The sequence below is a fragment of the Vombatus ursinus genome, unplaced genomic scaffold (genome assembly GCF_900497805.2).
Source record: "Vombatus ursinus unplaced genomic scaffold, bare-nosed wombat genome assembly UNPS02014817.1, whole genome shotgun sequence".
Taxonomy (NCBI): Eukaryota; Metazoa; Chordata; class Mammalia; order Diprotodontia; family Vombatidae; genus Vombatus; species Vombatus ursinus.
In genome coordinates this window covers 3649461-3669671 of record NW_020954595.1, presented here as the reverse complement: position 1 = coordinate 3669671, position 20211 = coordinate 3649461, and the positions used below count along the sequence as shown (strand labels likewise).

The window sequence follows — 20211 nt, the reverse complement described above, 5'->3', positions numbered from 1 at the left end:
TATCTATCTATCTATCTATCTATCTATCTATCTATCTATCTATCTATTTCAATATAATTATTCTCCTTTGTCATCTAGTGTCTTTTATTTTATGCATTTAAAATAACATGGATTTGTACCGGGATTCATGGGCTCTTGGACACGCAAACAAAAAAAAAAAGATTAAGACTGCCTGAACCCAGGTCTCTAGCACTTGGAGTAGATTTTCCATGGAAGATTTATAGCAGAATTTAAATAGATTTGCACAGAATAGGAAAACATGGATAGGCCTTCCAGATGACTTGTTAGAGGAATTCCTCTGATGATTAGATTGTGATCCCACTAAAGAATGGAAATAAGAGAACATTATCTATTTTTGGGTCTTATTTGAAGGTAGTGAATGCTCTTTGTTTCTCAGGATTCCCAAGCACAAAGCAATGAAATGTGTATATGGAGTTGAGGGGATTGAGGAGGGTGAATGGGGTGAGGTCCCAGTTTAGTTCCAGTAGCTTGAAAACTTCTTAATGGTTAGAATCATACAGAAGCAGAATGGGACACCTTGGAAATGATGGAAATCCCCATCACTGGAGAGGTCTCACCTCAGATACTCTGAACAATCGGTCAAGATGTTGAAAAGGGAAGTCGTGCTTTGGGTAAAAAAAAAAGAAACAAAAAAACAAACAAACAAAAATAAAAAACCAACAACTGATTTTCAGTCCTTTCCAAAACTACCTTGTATTTACACATTATATATGCTGCCTCCCATTAGAATGTAAGCTCCTTCAGGGCCGGGATCATTGCACTTCTTCTTTGTATCCCTAGTGCTTACCTCAATGACTGGAGTATTATGAGAGATTAATATGATATAATATACTAATTAGAAATAGATATTTAATAAAGGCTTAAGATTAAGTCTTGGCTTTTGTCCTCTACAGCTCTGAGGCTCTATCTCTTCTGACTCCACTTGCATTAAATTAATCCATAAGCACTTATGAAACATTTACTGTGTGGTAGTCATTGGGCTAGGTGCTGGAGATTCAAATAAAACAAGGCTTATTATTAAGGACTATACCTCTGAGTTTTAAGTATGTACCCCAAAAATTGGAGAAGTTCCCACACATGCACCCCCAAAATGCTCATACTCTTATTAGCATTTAACCTCAAAATTCAATCACCTTTATTTTTCAGGCACACCATACCTACTGCCCATATCACCCCCCAATACTAATGAACTGGGGGGGGCGGCAAGTATGTGTATTTGGGGCAACCTTCTTGGATTCTGTCTCTTGAGGAGCCATCTGTTCTATCCTCAGCCTATTCTACCAACAAGCCCTTTGAATTCCTTTGAAAATTTCCTTCTCAGAAGATGATAAACCTCCTAGACATCATTACATAATCATCATTTTCATGTTTCTTTTCTCTGTTGTTGCCTGAATAGAGATATTTTACTATGCTGGGATGGGCAATTTTTTACAATAATCTCACATAATTGTGTAAAAAGATTTGTAATGTTTTATTTTATTTATAATTTGTACCAGCTGTAGGTATTCAGATGAAACTTGAATTTTTCCAGCGGAAGTTCTGGACTGCCAGCAGACAGGTAAGTTATAATCAATGTATTGAGGCATTAACAACTCTGCTATTATATAGGTGTTCCCATTTGGCTCTACTGGGCTAGAGAAGTGTCAGATATCCAAATGAATGTTTGCAGAACCCCAAACTACCAAGGATCTAGATTCCTTCTTTTCACTGCATGAGAAAAGGATGGTCAGAGGATGAAACCACTCATTCTGGGCAATGTCATGGTGACTGGCCCAAGGGCAGCACAAATTGTGTCCTTCCAAATGGGAATGACTCCTTAAACCTCCCTGTTCGGGGTTAGCTTCCATGTCAGGTAAGGTAGTATACTTTCCATGTAACTTTACCTTCATCTCCTTAGGACTCAGAGGGTATTTTTTTCAACTTTTCTTACCAAACACGATAACAATATGAAAAGCAAACCTTAAGTCATATGGAAATGTGAAGAAGAAGAAGAAGAAGAAGAAGGAGGAGGAGGAGGAGGAGGAGGAGGAGGAGGAGGAGGAGGAGGAGGAGGAGGAGAAGGAGGAGGAGAAGGAGAAGGAGAAGGAGAAGAAGGAGAAGAAGGAGAAGGAGAAGGAGAAGGAGAAGGAGAAGAAGAATGCTTGTTGCTGATGTTGTTATCATTCTCTCATGTCCAAATGTCCCGGTGTAATTTAGTGATTAGAAGCATTAGCTGCTGCCATCCTCCGGCCTTCTTTGCCTTTGGGCAGTAAGAAAACCTTAGACTGCATCAACATTTCCTTCTCTGAGAATAGAGGTTGGGAATGACAAAGGGATGAAATCTCAAGATTCTGAAAATGAAGATGGCCAGTACTGTTAATGCTCTATAGATCTAGAGATGAAAGACCTCCAAGCTAATCTAGTCCAACCAGCACATTTTACAGATGAGGAAACTGAAGACTGGATATTTGTTTGAGGTCACATTAGTAGGGAGAAGCAGAGCCTGGATATAAAAGAATGAATGAGAAGTACTAAACATGAGTTAGTGAGATGGAACTAGGCAATGATAGATCCCATTGAAACTTCCCTCGCAGGTAAAAAGAAAAATGAGAATTATATTTCTATCAACATTTGGCTGAAGACATTGCTTCCTGTTCTGTTACAGAGGACAGAGAGATCTGTATGCCTTGAGTCCTCGCCTTGGCAAAGGGCAGGATTCAGCTGGGAGACTCTCCCTGCAGGGTTTTTAGCAGCCTTGGACTCTGCCTGCCGACCCACCCTGGAGAGCCGCTAAGTGACATGTTTTCCTCCTGTGTCTTCCCTTTACAGTGTGCCTCTCTGGACGGCAGATGCTCCATCAGCTGTGATGATGAAGTAAGTCTCTTTTCTCTTCCTGGCTTTCTCCTTCTTTCCTGGAGGGTGAGGGTGGTAGCTAGTCATCAACCTGGGGCAGGCAGGTCAGAATTAGGGTTAGAAATTAGAGTTGGAGGTTGCCCGGTTTGGCTGGAAGATTTGTGAGTTTGGAACATAAAATATTGAGCAAAAGCAAAACGATTTATTAAGCACCTACTATGTGTCAGGTACTGTGTTAGGTACTGGTCCTACTCAGACTGCGAATTACTTCAAGGGCAGGGCTTTTTTCCTTTTCTTTTTTCTTTCTTTCTTTCTTTTTTTTCTCTTGGTATCTCCAGCTCTTAGCACACTTCCTGGCACAAATTAGGCGAACAATAAACACCGACTTGAATACGAGACCCAAATGGTACAGTCCCTGCCTTTAAGGAGCTTACATTTCAGTGGAGTGGGGTTGGGGATGGAGTCCAGACTGCCTGGCAGCCTCCCTGGGAACCCTTCCAAAGAGGCAGGTCCATGATCATCAGATAATAGAAAATCTCACTTAAGGCTTTTCTTCTAACTGAGGTTGTTAGAGCTCTTGCTACGCTGTAAGTATCCAGCAGGCGGCAGTGTTGACATTCTGGTATTGAGAAGGGAGGTTTGTTCCTACACATGGACATTTAAAACAAAGTACTCTTAGCCCATCGGGCGACCAGAAGCCAACTGAGGCCAAGGTCACTTCTGTCCCCAGCTCTTCTGATGCCTCAAATTTTGATGCCAACAGCTACACAGTCATCGTGTCCTTGGAAGCCTCTTTTTTCTATTCAGCAATAATTCCTACTTAATCGGTCAGCAATTATGTTTTAATAATAATGATGATGATAATAATTGACATTTATATAGCACTTTCAATTCAATTCACTAAGTATTTATTAAGTACCTTCTATAAACCTGGCACTGACCTGGGAACCGGGGATACCAAGGCATAAATAAAAAAAAAGGTCTTGTCCTCAGTGAGCTTATAGTTTACCAGCCTTTACATGCTATTAGGGCTTTAAGTTTCACAAAAGCACTTACCAGATATCATTTCACTTAAGCCTTCCAACAACCTTGTGATTTAAGTGCTATTATATTTATCCCCATTTACAGATAAGAAAACTGAGGCTCACAGGAGTTACGTTTCTTGTTGGCAGTCCCATAAAGACCATAAGTAGTACAATAGATAGAGCGCTGAGCCTGGAGTTAGAAAACCTGGAATTCAAATCCACCCTCAGACACTTAGTAGCTGTGTAACCCTGGGCATATCACTTAGTCTATGTTTGTCTCAGTTTCCTCATCTATGAAATAGTGATCATAATTGATCTTATGTCACAGCATTGTTGTTAAGGATTGAATGATATAATATGCACAGAGTCTGACACAGCATATGTATCTAATAAATGCATGTTCCCTTCCCCATAGGTAGTAAGTGTGAGAATCAGAATTTAAACTTAGGTCTGATTGGCTCTGAATCTAACTGCCTTGACTGAATACTGACCATAAAGCCAGGAAAAATAGAACATAGAGTCCTAGCCTCAAAGGGCTTACAATCTATTTGGGGTCCCAAGATTTAGTCCCTCCTTCATTAATCCATTAAAAAAACAGTTATTAAGATAGTCAATGCTCAAATAATAATTTGTATTTCTTTTCTTTTTTCATGGGGGGGAGAAAGGGAGAGAAAATAAATGCTTATTAATTGAAAAGACAGTGAAAATTTTTAAAAAATTGTGTGGCAGAACTAAAATCTTAGAAGGGTGAGGGAATTACAAAAAGGGGGAGAGGAGTGTCAGAAAACTGCCAGGTTTCATGAACTTGGGTATTGTGATGGGAAAGGAATCAGAGAATTTTAGCAGGGGAGTGGACTGTCTGGATCATTTAGTGAAGTCCCTTCTGGAAGCAGGAATCTCTGTCTACACAGTGCATGGCTTTGGGAAGTGGATAAAAAATGCTTGAGGACTGATTGAGGGACTGCACCATTATCTGTGGCCAGTGCATAGTCTGTCCTGCAGGAATCTCCAGGTCAGTCTGCAGCCTCTGCAAACACCTGTGATCTGGAGGAAATCTTTCCCAATAGTGAGCCCAAGTCTACTTCCCTGAAATTCCATTCTGCTTCTTGAATCACATAGAATATATCGAATTTCTCTTGCATGTTGGAAGGTAGTCACAATGTCCATTCCCCAAAGTCGTCTCAGCTAACTCAAGTTCACAGAACCATAGAATTGGAGAGTTAGAGGGGACTGTGGCAGCCCCCTAGTCTCATATGAGAATGAAAAGAATCCCCACTCTAAGATACACAACAAAATGTCGTCCAGCGTCTAGGTGAAGACCTCTGAAGACAAGGAACTCAGCACTTCTTCAGACAGCCTGTTCTACTTATGGCCAGCTTTGAATATTGGGAATTTTTTGTTTTTGTTTCTGTTTTTGTTTTTTTTGTTTGTTTGTTTTGTTTTGTTTTGTTTTTTGGTGAGGCAATTAGGATTAAGTGACTTGTCCAGAGTCACACAGCTAGTGAGTGTTATGTGCCTCAGGCTCAATTTGAACTCAGGTCCTCCTGAATCCAGAGCCAGTGCTCTATCCACTATGCCACCTAGCTGACCCTGTTGGGAAATTTTAGCCAACACCCAATTAAAATAACCTCCTGCTGCTGCTGGGGTTAGATCATGGTTTTAGATCTCCTCATTATCCTGGTCACCCTAGTCTAGATATTCTACAGTTTGTCAACATCTGCCCTACCATGTGGTGGCCAGATCTCAATTCTGGAATAAAGCTGGAATTTGACCAGGACTGAGTCTAACAATCAAAAGAGCTAATTAACAGGCATTTACTCATCAATGACTATGTGTTGGACACAGTACTTAGCACTGGGGATACAGGGACAGTGAGAGAAACAGTGACTGATCTCAAGAAGCCACATCTTATTGGGACATCCTGTATGGGCCACATGGACATATCAACATATGTCTATATGTATTTATGTATATATATATGCATACATACATATATACATATATACATGCATAAACATATACACACATACATGGGAGTTCTATAGCACTTTAAGGTTCACAAAGTACATTATACAAATTTCCTCATTTGATCCTCACAACAACCCTGGAAGGTCAGTGCTATTATTCCCATTTTACAAATGAGGAAACTGAGGCAAATAAGGGATTAAGCAGCTTTCCAGAGTCGCACAGCTAGTAAGTTTCTGAGGCTGGGTTTGAACTCAGGAAGATGAGTGTTCCTGAGTCCAGGCCTGGTGCTCTCTGCTCTATGGTGCCACCTAGCTGCCCTTTTCCACTCAACTTTAGGCTAAATCTAATAAGATAATATTTTTCCTTTTTGGGGGGGGTGGTATTGGTATATAGACCTGTGACATTATTGGTACAGGGAACTTCCAACTACAAAAATTCTTCCCACTGCTACAGCTTAGCAATGTCTGTAACTAGTAGTTAGAGCCTTGTGCTAAGAGGTGAAGTATAAATCAATCAAAAAGCATTTATTAAGTGCTTTATGTCTGCCAAGTGCTATGATAAACCTCAGGATAGAAGAAGAAATAAATAGCAGCTGCCCTGTAAGAACAGATGATCTTATGGGGCAGACAACACACACATTTATATGTGTACATATGCATTTACACATATATACACATATGCATATTATATACCGACACCCGCACATATGTATACATATATTTATATCTCACTAGGCACATTTAAAATATGTCATACCATTCATATCAATTCAAACACCCACCTCTGAAATCCATTACCTGTATGAGCTCAGGCAAATTACTCCACCATCTTCAATTTCAGTTTCTTCAACTGTAAAACAGGGAGTAGGATTCAGTGGTTTCTGAGGTCACCTCCTGCTCTAAATCCATAAGTCCACATGAACTCAGTTCTTCATCGCTCGAAAGCTAGCCCTTTACTAACTATGTCTCCTTAAAGTTCAATAGGGAAAAAAGAAACGTCTTTAAGACTCAGAAATGACTTTTTAAGGATGCAATGAAAGGGTCATCACTAGGCAGTGGTCTGGCTCAGAGGATCTGGGTGTTCTTTTGACTGCATTGAGAGAAGCAGAACTTTTGGCTTTGTGATTATTCTCTCCTATCCTCTGCCCTGGTCCAACCATGACTGAAATATGATATTCAGCTCGGGGGGGGGGGCAGCATATTTTAAGGAAGGCAGTGATAAAGTGAAAAGTGACTAGAAGACAATCATGATAAGGAAGAGACTTAGAGTCATGCTATGAGGGAAAAAAACCACAACTTTTGAAGGAACTGTGGATGTTTCTTCCATAGAAGAGGAAACTCAAAGGAACAAATTAGTTATGTTCAATTATTTGAATGACTGTCATGTGACAGAAGCATTAAACTCACCCTCTTTGGCTCAAAAGGAAATAATGAGAATCAGAAGGCGGGAGCAGCAAAGTGGCAAATTTGAACTATATGTCATGGAGGGCCGTTCAGTAATAAGAGGTATCCCACAATGGATAAAGAGTTTTTCTTCAAATAAACACTCACCAAACTGTATTGAAATGGAATGTGGATGCTCACTTCAACAATGAGATGCTTAGTGATATGGAGATTGATTTTTCATTTAGTCTAGGTCACCACCCTCCATTTTCTAGCTTAGAGAGTCAATCGATCAGTCAATCAAGTAGCTATTAAGTCCATACTACTAACAAGGACTGTGATAAACACTAGGAATATAAATACAAAAAAAACACCAACTCCTTCTTGCGGTGAATTTATGATCTAATGGGAAAGATAACAATATACATATATGTGTGTATATATATAAATAGAAACAACAAATTTTAAATGAATTAATACACACATGTATAAACATACATGTATTTGTTACATACAATGTAATTTGGGAAGGAGGGCAGTAGCATTTGGGGAATTGGGAAAGGCTTCATACAGAAAGTGATGCTTGGACTGCATCTAAGAAAATGAGATTCTACGAGGCAGAGGAAAGGAGGGAGCCCATGATAGGCACTTATTTCTTTAGTATTAACTAAAGTATTAACTTTCCTTGTAGCAATCATGGAAGGTCATTAGTTCTGCTGAATCATGGTGCAGTAGAAAATTCAATGAATCCCTAGTGAGAGGATCTGGATTCCAGTCTTTACTCTGCAATTTTCTACTCATGTGACCCTGAGACATTCTTTCCATGTCTCCTGTTTTCAGTGTTGTCATTTGTAAAAATGAGGGGATTGGAATAGATGGAGTCTAAAGTCTCTTTCTAGCTCTATGAGATCCTAGGATACTCCCTGAATGATAACATGGATATGGACATCTCAAAATAGTGACCAGTGCTCACTCCCACCCAGCAATTTTCCCAATCAGATCCATCATTCACCAGGGAAATCAAAGTTTTTACACCTTGACAAAACAAACCTTGATTTCTGCCCAGATTCATAAAGCTGGTAAGTAGCTCAAGTGTCTATCCACAGATAGAATTTTTGAATCAGGAATAGAATGGCTATGTGACCTTGGGCAAGTCTGGAACCTCTCTGGCCCTCAATTTCATCTTCTGGGAAATGAAGAGGTTAAATGTCCTCCCAGCTGCCTTCCAGCTCCGAATACTATACAAGGTGGGGAGAGAGAGAGAGAGAGAGAGAGAGAGAGAGAGAGAGAGAGAGAGGTGTCTTATGATTCACTTTCCCTTTGAAACATGTTTTGTTCTTGTTTTTAAACCTTCATTTTCACCAACCCATTAAAGTGAGTACAAAGTAAAGGCAGGACCCTCATTCACACCCAGCCTGCTCTCTGCATCCCCTCTAGTCTGGCTCTGTTTCAATGTTGTCATTCCCATTTCACCTATTTTAATTAGGGCTGTGAGACCTCCCAACCCTCACTGCCCTCAAGTGATCAGGCCCCCATTAATAAGAGCTCTGTGGGCCCATTAAGTTTGCCTGTTTCCCAGCCTTGGTCCAGGGCAGTGACTGGCGTGGCCGCCTCCCACGGACTTCACAGACAAGCTTTATTTTGGATGCCATCCAGAGCTCATTGAATCCACTCACCCCCCCCCAAAAAAAGTGCTCCCACTTTCTGGGGGCTAGACAGCTTCACTGAGGAAAGCCAAATTCCAACATCATAGACTTGATTCTATCAGGTAAGGGCACCTCATTCTGAAGTTTACTCTTTGACATAACTCTTGTCTGGAGCCAGTTCTTTGAGTAATTCCTTTGACTGACAAAATCCTAAGACTACACAGAGCACAGTTTTAATACCTTTCTATGACCAGCTACTTGTCACTTGTTTGGTTTGGTTTGGTTTTTGGTTGGGGGTTGGGGTAGAGGAAGCCCTTATTGCCCTAACCCCAGCCCCCAAATCCAAATGAACTTTCTCTAGCAAGTGCCCATCATCACTGTGATTATTGTTCATTTGTTTCAGTTATGTCTGACGTTTTATGACCCCATTTGGGGTTTTCTTGGCAAAAATAATGGAGTGGTTTGCTATTTCCTTCTCCAGTTCATTTTACAGATGAGGTAACTGAGGCGAGTAGGGTTAAATGACTTGCTCAGGGTCACACAGTTAGTAAATGTCTGAGGTCAGATTTGAACTCAGGTCTTCCTGACTCTAGGCCTGGCATTCTATCCACTGCACCACCTCGCTGCCCAACATGGCTCCAGAACCTAGCGAATGGATCTGTTCTGGCTCTAGGTTCACTCACTTATCCATTCAACAGCTATCCAAACTTGACCAATGAATCAATTAAACTAATAAATGAGTAGGCAGCATGTCCATTACCAGAGAATCTCAGATTTTTAAGAGTTGGAAGGAATTTTGTCCAATGTGCAGCAGAGCAGAAGTCCTCGCTGTAACATCCTTGACGCTCATCCTCTCCTAGTAGAGCTTCAGTCAGAAAGAGGCCACTCCTTCTGCAAGCAGCGCATTGAGCATTGGAGAGCTTTCCTTGTGAGGAAGGGGTTTGTCTGTCACTGTTTTGTTTGCTTGTTTGTTCCGTTGTTTGTTTTTCTTTTACTTTTACGCCTGCCATCTCTAGACTTGCTGCTCGGTTGCGTCCACCCCGGTCTTCTGGGTTTCGTTCTCTGGCTGCAAAGAGAACAAATCTAATCCATCTGCTCATGAAAAGCCTGCAAATAATTGAGCCCAGTTATCCTGTCTTCCTCAAATCTTGTCTTCTTCCACCTAAAACCTCCCGTCCCTCCAACTGACTTTCATAAAGCACAGAATGCAGGACGTTTATAACACTGGTCCTCCTCCAGACACTCTGCATTATCAATGCCTTTCTTAAGCGGCAGTGCCCTTAGGACTCTAGGTTTAGTCTGATAATAACAATACACATTTTCATAAGCTTTTACAGTTTGCAGGGCATTGATACATTTTATCTCATTTTAGTCTTGAAACAACCCTATGTGTCAGGCAGGCAAGACAAATGTTATTACACCTAGTTTACAAATGAGGAAATGGAGTTTCAGAGACATGAAATGACTCATCCATGGTGACCCAATAGATAAATATCAGAAGGAAGATTTGAACCCAGATCTTCTTAATTTCAAATGAAGTTCTCCATCCACTACGGTACAGAAGGATATTATGGTACAATCTTAAAAGGACGGATTACACATATACCCAATAAATGTATGTGGCCATGGGTCTCCACTCATACAAAACTATAAAGAAATTCATCTGTAATGAAAAAAATAGATTACAACAAGGAAATTAATTCCAAACCATTATTACTAGAGAATAAACTAATCTTTACTGAACATTTCAGCAGATAGAAGACAGATTCTGGAAGCAAATCAATCCCTCTGTTTTGGCATTGGGAAGCACATTTATATGGAGTCAAGAAGGGGCTCCCATTCCTGCAGACACCACTGTTTATTCCCCCTGGGGTTGTTATGCCGATGGGCTGTCTTTGAGGATATAGCAACATTAATCTGACCAAGATGAATGGGCCACAGAGAGCTGTTCTAGGATTGAGGGGACCATATACTTTTTCTTCCACAAAAGGTTACAAGAATGTGCAATTAAGACATGCAAACTCTGTCAGGCTAAGGCTTTTGTTCCAAAAGATGGTCCTGTGAACCCTCGTGTTGAAGAATGTCTGAAATATGTCTCAAATTAAATCCACGTAGCTTTCCGCACATCCTATTCCCGAAAGGACCGAGCAGACCACCAATTTGTTGGTCAAATGAAGCAATTATTCAATAAATGCCCTATTATTATTGGACCCTTGTGCCACCAGTCATGGCAAAAGGGCTGAAATACATCACATGTGCCTTAAGAGGTATTTTGCAGGGTCACTGTGTTGCCTCAGACGTCTAGTAGTGTGACCCTTGGCAGATGATAAGATTGTATTTAGAGCTGGAAGGGATCTTAAGAAGTCAATTTGCCCAGCTCTCTCATCTTATAGTAAGGAAACTGAGACTTCAAGAGGTTAAATAATTTGCTCAAGGTCACACAGATAGTTAGGCTCATTTTCCTCATCTGTAAAATGGGTCTAATGTTTCCTGAAATATTTATCTCACAGGCTTATAATGACACTCCAATGAGAGAATGCATATGAAGGTTTTGGTAAACCTATAAAGGACTTATAAATGCCCATTTCTGTTATGATTACTTTTATTATCATTATTATTGCTAACCATAATAACAAAAGCTATTATTAATACATTCTCTTAATAATAATATTCTCATGACATGGTAAAACCTTTACCTAGAGATTAGTATAGAATAAGCCATAGCTGAAGGCAAGAGATCTCTTTGTTGTTGTCATCATTCCCACTTGATCTTTGGAAGCAGTCCAGTTTCCTATTTTTCCCCTGGCCTAATAACACAGTGGGGCAAATATGTGCTTTCACAGATTTCTATCCCTCTGGTTTCCACTCTGGGGTTTGGGGCTTACAGAATTTCTGATTCTAGTTGCTGGTACTTTCACCCCCAGACAGGGTAAGCCATCGTGAAAAGTTGTTTCATAACCTAGGCTCAGAGTTTTACTGGGTGGAAAAAGCCGGATACTAGCAGCTGGGCCTTGTCTCTAATTCTGAATCTAGCATGGTGCAAAGCATTCGGTGCAATCAGAATAAGTATTTCTATTTTACTGAAAAGAGCCATTTTATAGTTATAATTACCTTGCCAACTAGCATCATTTTGGGGTTCCACCAAAGTTTGATATCGGGAGCCAATGTTTTACTGGGCACTTTGTCCTGTACACAGGACTGAGGCTGAATAGAGTGCACCTGGATGCTTATGGAACTCACCTGGTGAGGGCAAGTAGCGGAGAAGGGGTAAGGAGGAGGAAGTAAAGAAACTAAGACTTAGTAGGAAGGGGAGGGAGGACCAAGCTGAGACTCTGCTGAGTTGGCATGGCCTCTTCGTTGGTCCCAAATTCCAATGGAGCTGAGGAAGTTGGTAGAATCTGGAATAGTCTGGTTATGCGATCCCACCAATGGGATTGCAAAATCACGTTGGTTGAGGTATTGTTCTGTAGGGCAAAACTGTTTGTGCTCTTGGGACTTGTAATATCTCCTCGCCAAAACTAGAACGAGTGAGTTTTGTATGATTGGCAAGGAAACAACTAACCTGCCTCCAGGTTATCATCCAAGGGAGGAATACCCCCATGTTGGCCCTCCCCAGGGAGCCTGGTGACACCACAGAGCTACTACCAGGAAGGGCACCACCCAGGGAAGGCCAAAGGGGAGGTAGGCCAGGGAGGAAACCATCTGTCATGGGGCCCCTGGAATGGAGAAAACACACTAAATATCTTCTTCCTAGTCGGATGAATTATTTCTGCTAGCTAGTTTCTCTGCTGCTGAAAGAGTAAATTCACTGTCAAAATACAAATGTAACAAAATCAAAACTACACAATTGAAAACTAAACGTGATAAATGTTCTTGTCCTTTAGACTTCAGTGTTCTGGGATAAAGCCCTGTTTTTTCTGACCTAGTTACTTTTAAAAAAAGGCAAAATGCTTTTTCTCTTCCTTTGCCCCTCTGAAATATCTCCCGTATAGACAGAGGCTTTGTCTCTGGAGTGGTGCTTTTCATCGTGAAGAATGTGGAGAATGGGCAAATCCTTGCTTCCTTTGGAGGCGTATGTGTGTGTTTGAGTGTGTGTGTGTTCAAGTGTGTGAATGTGTGTTTCAGCATGTGTATGTGTGTTTGCATTTGTGTGTGTGTGTGTGTGTGTGTGTGTGTGTGTGTGTGTGTTTCAGCGGCAGGCCCTCTTGGCCTGTTTAAAGCCAGCCCTGTGGGTCAGGAAATGTCCCAGCACACACCAGCCCTGCGGTGGCCCAGTGCTGGGTGGAATTCAGCTCCGGGTAAAGATATGTTACAAATTAAATGTTGCAGGCGGTATGTAAAGCTGCAATAAATAGAAACGGAGTTACATCAAGGATTGAATTAAACCTTCAGTTTCAACTCGGCAGCTGTAATTAAAACTTAGCCCGTAGCAAATCATTCACTGGAGATTAAAGTAGTGTGGGGGAAGCCCAGAATGGGGCTCACCTTGCTCGCTCCAATTTATACGTCTGAGTTACCCAAAGCTAACAGCCCTGCCCCTGAATCCAGCTCCCAATTAAAAACACAGTTTGAAAAAGCTTTAGGAGACCTGAGGGGCCCCTTTTACAGAAGCCTCTCCCCTTCCCCCCGGCCTCAATCTATGAACAAATTAAAAAATATTACCTGGTCCCCTGTTGGTCCTCCAAGCTGACACTGTGTTTTCATTAATACATCATTAGAGTAATGACATTGTGTTGGTGCTGGACTCCAAACATCAGGCTGGGACAAAACCACGAGGTCCCCAGACCTTCATGCCTCCATTGTTTTAGGGAAAAATGAAAATTTGTGAAGATACTCGGAATAGTACCTCTTTGCTGCTTATATTTCCCATCTATAGGTGAGCGGTTTAGGAACCTGGTGCTTTTCGTTTGCTTGTTTCTTACTTTTAGAAAATGCTGATGTCTCCCTAATTCTTCAAGGCAGCCCACCTTTCCACTGACCTAAAACCCCAAAGTCCTCCTTGATCGAAAGGCATCACTCTATATCCAACCCATCTGAAAACACACAAATCGACTTTTCTTTTCTAGACCATTAATTGTTACCTCATAGACAATAATGGCTTCATCCTGGTGTCTGAAGACTACACACAGGTAAGTGAGAAACTTCTCTCTACTAGCCCCAACCCACAAATTGAGAAGGTGTCTGGACTGAGGAAAGCTAATAGCGATATTAACTCTTCCAGACGATCATCTGTGTTTAAGAGGTGAATAACAGATTATAAAGCTTGTTACCATCTCCACCCCTCCAAGAACGGGACTGACTTTTCACAGGGTCCCGAAGGATTCTTTACCCCAGAGTAAGGAGGGTCTGCTCTTAATCCCATTAAAAGTTCAATTTATAGAAAGAACTCTTTGCCACAGGGCTGTCTCCGCCACAGAAAGGGCTCTTTAACTCCGGGTGGATGTTCCTTAAAGCATTTGGGCCACTTTGAAGGTAAATGTCCTTCTGACATGTTATCTCCTTAGGAAAGAGGAGGTGGGAATGACACAAAGCTCTCCCGAATACTTGACTCTGCTTTTTCTGTTTTTTTAACCTGATAACCAAGTCCCAGGATTAACTCCAGCACTCAGCATTCAGGGACAAGGGGCCCATGAGAGAGATAAGGAATGCTCTAGGACTGATTGGACTGCTGGTGCCAGGTAGGGGAAAGAGGGGCAAGGGGCTGTAACAGCAGTAGACGGAAGGAGATGAGCACCAATATCTTGGGTGCATTTTTTTTTTTAACTTAAAATGACAGTTGTAATCTGAAGAGTTGTCAGCGATAAAGAGACAGAAGCCAAAGTGGACATTTTGGTATGTCAGACTCTTCTCTTGCATGTGGACAAAAGGTTAAATCAGTGTGTCAAAAGTGACAAGAGAAGAGAAGGGTGAAGCACTCTTGATGTGATGGACAGAACCAGGCTGAGAGATAGAAGATGGATTCTAATCTGAGCCTGACCACTCACTAACTGTCTGCATGACTTTGGTGAAGTCATTTCTGTTATGTGGGCCACACTTTCTCCATCTGTAAAATGGGGATAATTATGGGGATATCATGATGATGTCAGCGATATTGATAATCACAATAACAATCAAAACAGATGTTTTTATTGCACTTTCTAGAAATGTTTCGATTGCACTTTGATTCTACCAAAGCGCTTTGTATCTGCTATGGCATTTGAATCTGAAAACAATATAGTTTAGTCCATCCAAGGAGAGGAACCTGTGGCTTGGAGGCCACATGTGGCCTGGTAGCAGGTCTGCTAGATCGTATAATCCCCACTTTACAAATGGGAAAAGTGAAGTTTGGAGAAAGAAAATAAACTGGACAGGGTCTTATGACAGAAAATATCATAAGTAGGATTCAAACCCAGTTCTTTTTTTTTTTTTTGCAAACCATGCAAACGATGTATTTTTTCCTCTTACACAGTGCTTGTTGTATAAATGTATGTAGACCATAAAGAAAGGAAGAAAAAGTCTGGCCTCCCAAACTGAAGCCAGTTCTACTAAGGTCTGATATTCTGTAATTCTATCATTCAATTTTGTTATCCTGAAACAAGTAACTACCTAGAATCAAAGACATCGGACTGAAGAGAAATGTTTCCTTTTATTTTTCCTTCTCCTTCCACATTTAACCATGTTCCCCCAGCAGTGTCTATGAACGGTCTAGAGGCTGTGCCATCCTCATGCTCTTATTTCCTTCCTTTGTTTATGCCATGTTTTCAATTTCCGGCCAGCTGCTGCCTTAAGAAGGGTAGCTCTCTGATCGGAATCTTTTCTGCTAAGCCAAGCAACCTGTTGGATTGTGATGCCACTTATTCTCCTTTCCCCCCAAACCATCATATTCCTTTTTGGTGCTCTCTTGATTGTTAAAATCCCCCAAAGAGCCCAAAGAAATAATTTGGGGGTAATAAAATGTCCCCACAAACACAACCTAATCCTTTGCTTCTTTTTGATGGGCATTGCTACCTAAGTGGTGGCCTTGGCTCCAGCATGGAACACACACAGCAACCTGAGTTTTCCAGAATACAGGGAAAGTCCAAAGGTGACTTACATCTCAATCTCTTTTTCAGGATTTTTTAGGAAGTGAGGTGATCTAGCTGAATCTCTCTGGCCACAATGGAAAGAAAAAATGACAACATCTTAAGACAACCCAAAGATTCTGAGTTTAGCTAGAAGTTGCTTTTGCATCTCAGTCCATATCGATTAACCAACTGAGAGGGGAATTGGCCTTGAAATATCTATAAAAAGGCTAGAAGAAGCAAGACTAAATTTTTGTCATACATGGAAAATATGAAACTACAACGAGGGAATAGCCAAATGGTTGGTGCTAATATCAAAATTACCAAGTTATGGAAGCTGTGTAAAGTTCCCCACCCCTCCATCCCCCACCAAGTCCTCCCTGCCCCAAGGCACATACACTATACATTCACCTAAGGCTTCGGTGCTCAATTCATTTGCTTGATCTCCTTGAACAGGCCGGGATAGCTCTGCCTGTCTTTTGAGCCTGGACTTGTTTGAGGCTGTCTGACTTCCTGTGCCCCAATTAGGATAATTCTTCTTCATTTAACAACTAGTTCCATTGAAATTGGTGTACTTATGCACATGAAATACCAATGTCCTCCTGGCTTCTCGCAGGCTACACACACCCACATATTTTGGAAAAGCTCCCAAGTTTCCCTCAAGTGAAAAACGCAATACTCACTATTCAGACAGAGGAATGCTTTTTTTTTTTTTTTTTTTTTTTTTTAGTTTTCTGGCGAGGTCTGTAAGCATTTCTGCCTGAAAACTCCCAGGTGCATAGTTGAGGTCAACTCAGTTACTTGTAATGGAATTGGGGTTTAGTTAATACAAAACCCATGGAATTTACGTAATTTAGGAATATAATGCATTTTGCCCCCATAAATCCTCAGAATTTTTGTTTTTCTTCTTCTGCATCTTCTTTTGTCCTTCACAGATCATATCTCCATTAGTGCTCATAAGGTAGCAGAAATGACAAATCTTGTAGAAGGCAGGAAGCTTCTTGAATGCCTTATATCTGGACATTTGCATTTTTTTTACCTCCCCTCAGTGAAAAGAGCTCTGATTTTCAGTTTTAATTTTTTTTGGAAAGCCAAGTTTAAAAAAAACCCAAAAACAACAAAACAACACATGCACATGTTCCTTAATTTGCCAAATCTCCACCTGGGCTGAAACACGGACCTACAAACATATTGTCTCCATAGTGGGAAGTACACTCCGAGCCTTGCATTATCAGGCGTGTTAAGGATCTTCACCCATATCAGGCCAGATTGGTTGATGGTCACTGGCAAGGATATACCGTCCACTTGAAAGGCCTAGCCTTCTTTGTCTGCATCTGAATCATGGAAATACAGAGTAGGGTATTCACCAGAAAGTGGCTCTGAGAAAGAACTCATTCTAAAGTGAGGAAATTCATAGAACTGATGATATGGGTGGTTATAGGTCATGCAGGAATTATAAACAATTCATTTTATTATATAGAGGAAGCTCTTTGCATAATGTATTTTTACCTTTATGGAGTGCTATGTTACTCACACGGGAGAATACCTTCCTTAACATGGGTCTCCCCTGCAAGGTAGAGGTGGCCCAGTTTTACAGTCCAACCTCAGTCTTGCACAAGCCAGCCCTGCCCCATGGATTGTGCAAGCTTTCACGTTAGCTTATATGCTCTCATAACTTAGGACTAATACGACGTTTTTGCATTTTTGTAAGGTTACAGTAGCCCTAAACAACACCCCCCACCTTTTTTTTTTTTTGGCTAGAGCCACACTCATACCCCGAGAGAGGCTACATTTGTTTCTCAGTGCCCGTCTGTATAGCAGTTATCTGTGCTTTTCCTCATGTCTTCTTCTTACAGACTGGAAACTTTTTTGGTGAGGTCGAGGGAGCTGTGATGAACAAATTGTTAACAATGGGATCCTTTAAGAGGTAAGGCTTTTACGGGCCCTGTGCCCCCCGAAAAAAAAGTTTGCCTAAATAAAATAAAACCAACTGAGGTCACATAAAACAAGCCCAGGCCTGACCCCTTTGGCTGGCTTGCCTGGTCTGCATATTCCATCCAGAGGGCCTTGATGTAACCCGATGCCTCCCGCCTGAGTGCCGGGAGTCTTGGAACCTCAGCCCACAATGAGCTTCCTGTTAGCTGAGCGGTTTATTGGAGGCTGATATTGAAGTTGGGGTCTGCAAGGTGATGCCCATTACATCAATTTGAAGCAAGTCACTGGAGAGAACCAGGAAACATTTTCACTGGGAGAAAGGAAGAGATTTTTCCCCCCAAGATAACATTAAGGAAAAAAAAAAAAGGTAAGGGTCCAAACGACCAGACTCAAAGGGAAAAAATGGGGGCATGCTGAAAAATGTTTTTTTTTTTTTCCTAAATCAATTGGCCCCCCTTTTGTAACTCAGCAAATACATTTTACCTGGGAACTCTAGGCAAAATGATGTCTATTTATGTCTAGTTTCAGTTTTGGCAGATACCACACAAATGAAATGAATGGCATTGGCCACCGGTTCATTACACATTGGCCTTTCCCCCCCACTATGTCACTTCTCCTCCATCCCATCAGCAGCTAGGCTGAGTTCCCATTAACTCCAAAGGTCATGGGAAAACTGAACACCCAAATAATCCATTGCTTTGTAACATCTCACTTCCATCTCCTCCACCTCCTTTCATTCTACCTCCCAAGAAGAATGGCAACCTTTGAAATGGTGTTTTAATGGAAGTAACTGATGTAGTTAAATACATAATTGGAGGAAATATAATGATAGACCTCAAGCTCAAATGGGAGAGCAGTCTACTGGTTGCCAACAAACAGTGGCTCTCCATCTTATTACTACCCTGGAGTCAGGCAGTGTCATTAAAGACAGGCAGTGCAATGAATTCTTCTTAATGCCATGGAACCTCGAAAGCCAATCGTCAAGATCAGCTGAGCCGTGCACAAAGAGTCAAAATATAAATATGATGATCTAGTTTTTTTTTTTTTCAAAAAAAATTAATGACAGTGACATGGAAAGTTGACTAGATTTTCAGTTAAGGGATTTGAATTTGGAGCCTGGTTGCAGAACTGATATGTCACCTATTACCTATTTAGGACTTTGAGCAAAACATTTTCCATCTGTTGGCCTCAGTTTCCTCATCTATAAGAGGTGAGGGGACGTCTCTAAGGTCTTTTTTGGTTCTAAATCTATGACTTCAAGATAATAAGCATCGAGGGTTTCCAAACCCCTCAACACTTTGGGAAATGGTCCTCTAATCCCCTTGCATTTCTAATTCTCCCATCTTATGACTATTGAATGAAAAAAAATAGTGGTTATATTAAAAATGGATTATGATAAACTGTCACTGTTTTTGTTTGTTTGTTGATTTTTAAATACTGACTAAACTACTTACCCCTATGTCATACTGTGGGGATTCTTCTTGGTATGAGTTGGTCTACATGGGCCCTGAAGCCCTTCTAACTGAAATTCTATAATTCCGTTAATAATAAGAAGTGGACAAAATAACAGATACCCACAGATTCTATGGGCATTTCCTAAGGAATTTTAGCCAAAGTAAATTGATAACCAAAATGAGAAAACCAGAAAAGACTGTAACCTGCTTTAAACAATAAAGCAATGATCTCCTTGCCAGGATTAGGACATGGAAGCCAAGGGCAAAACTGGCTTAGACCATTGAGATTAGATTTGTTCTCTTTGGTACCAGAGGGCAAGAGTAGGAGTAATCAGTGGAAGTTGCAAAAAGTCCAACTTAGGGTAGATGTCTGGGAAAACAACAATTAAAAGTGTCCCAAAGTGGAATGATGATGCTGAGGAGGAGGAAGAGAAGGATGACAATGATGAGGATGATGACGTTGATGATGATGATGATGATAATGATGATGATAACTAAGATTGCTACAGTGCTTATTATGTGCCAGGTACTATGTTAAATGCTTTACAAATATCATTTCATTTGATCCTCACAACAGTCCTAGGAGGTGGGTACTATTATTATCCCTATCATACAGATAAGAAAACTAAAGAAAACAGATTAAGTGAGTAGCCCAGGGTTACACAGCTAATAATCATGAATGACTCTAAGCCCAGCCCTTTTCTATCAGGCCACCTAGCTGGAATGAGATGCCTCATGAGGTGTTGGGTTCCATCCAACAGAGGCTAGAAGGACTCTTGTCAAGCATATTAAAGTGGGGATTCCTTTGAGGTACAGGTTGGAATAGATGATGACTTCTGAGTCCCCTTCCAACTTTCGAACTGTGTGATCCTTTTCTTTCAGGCCCCAGGGGTCCGTCTCTTTTCTGC

General features: G+C 41.1%; 1 protein-coding gene across 1 annotated transcript in view; it reads left to right on the top strand.

Annotated features, from left to right (window-relative positions):
* CACNA2D3 (calcium voltage-gated channel auxiliary subunit alpha2delta 3) overlaps positions 1–20211 on the top strand; it is a 1008438-nt gene that overhangs the window by 915160 nt on the left and 73067 nt on the right. Inside the window, exons 28-31 of the mRNA XM_027835883.1 lie at positions 1518–1579; positions 2830–2874; positions 13941–14003; positions 17771–17841. Coding sequence (XP_027691684.1) covers positions 1518–1579; positions 2830–2874; positions 13941–14003; positions 17771–17841 — 241 coding nt within the window. The remainder of the gene's footprint in view (positions 1–1517; positions 1580–2829; positions 2875–13940; positions 14004–17770; positions 17842–20211) is intronic.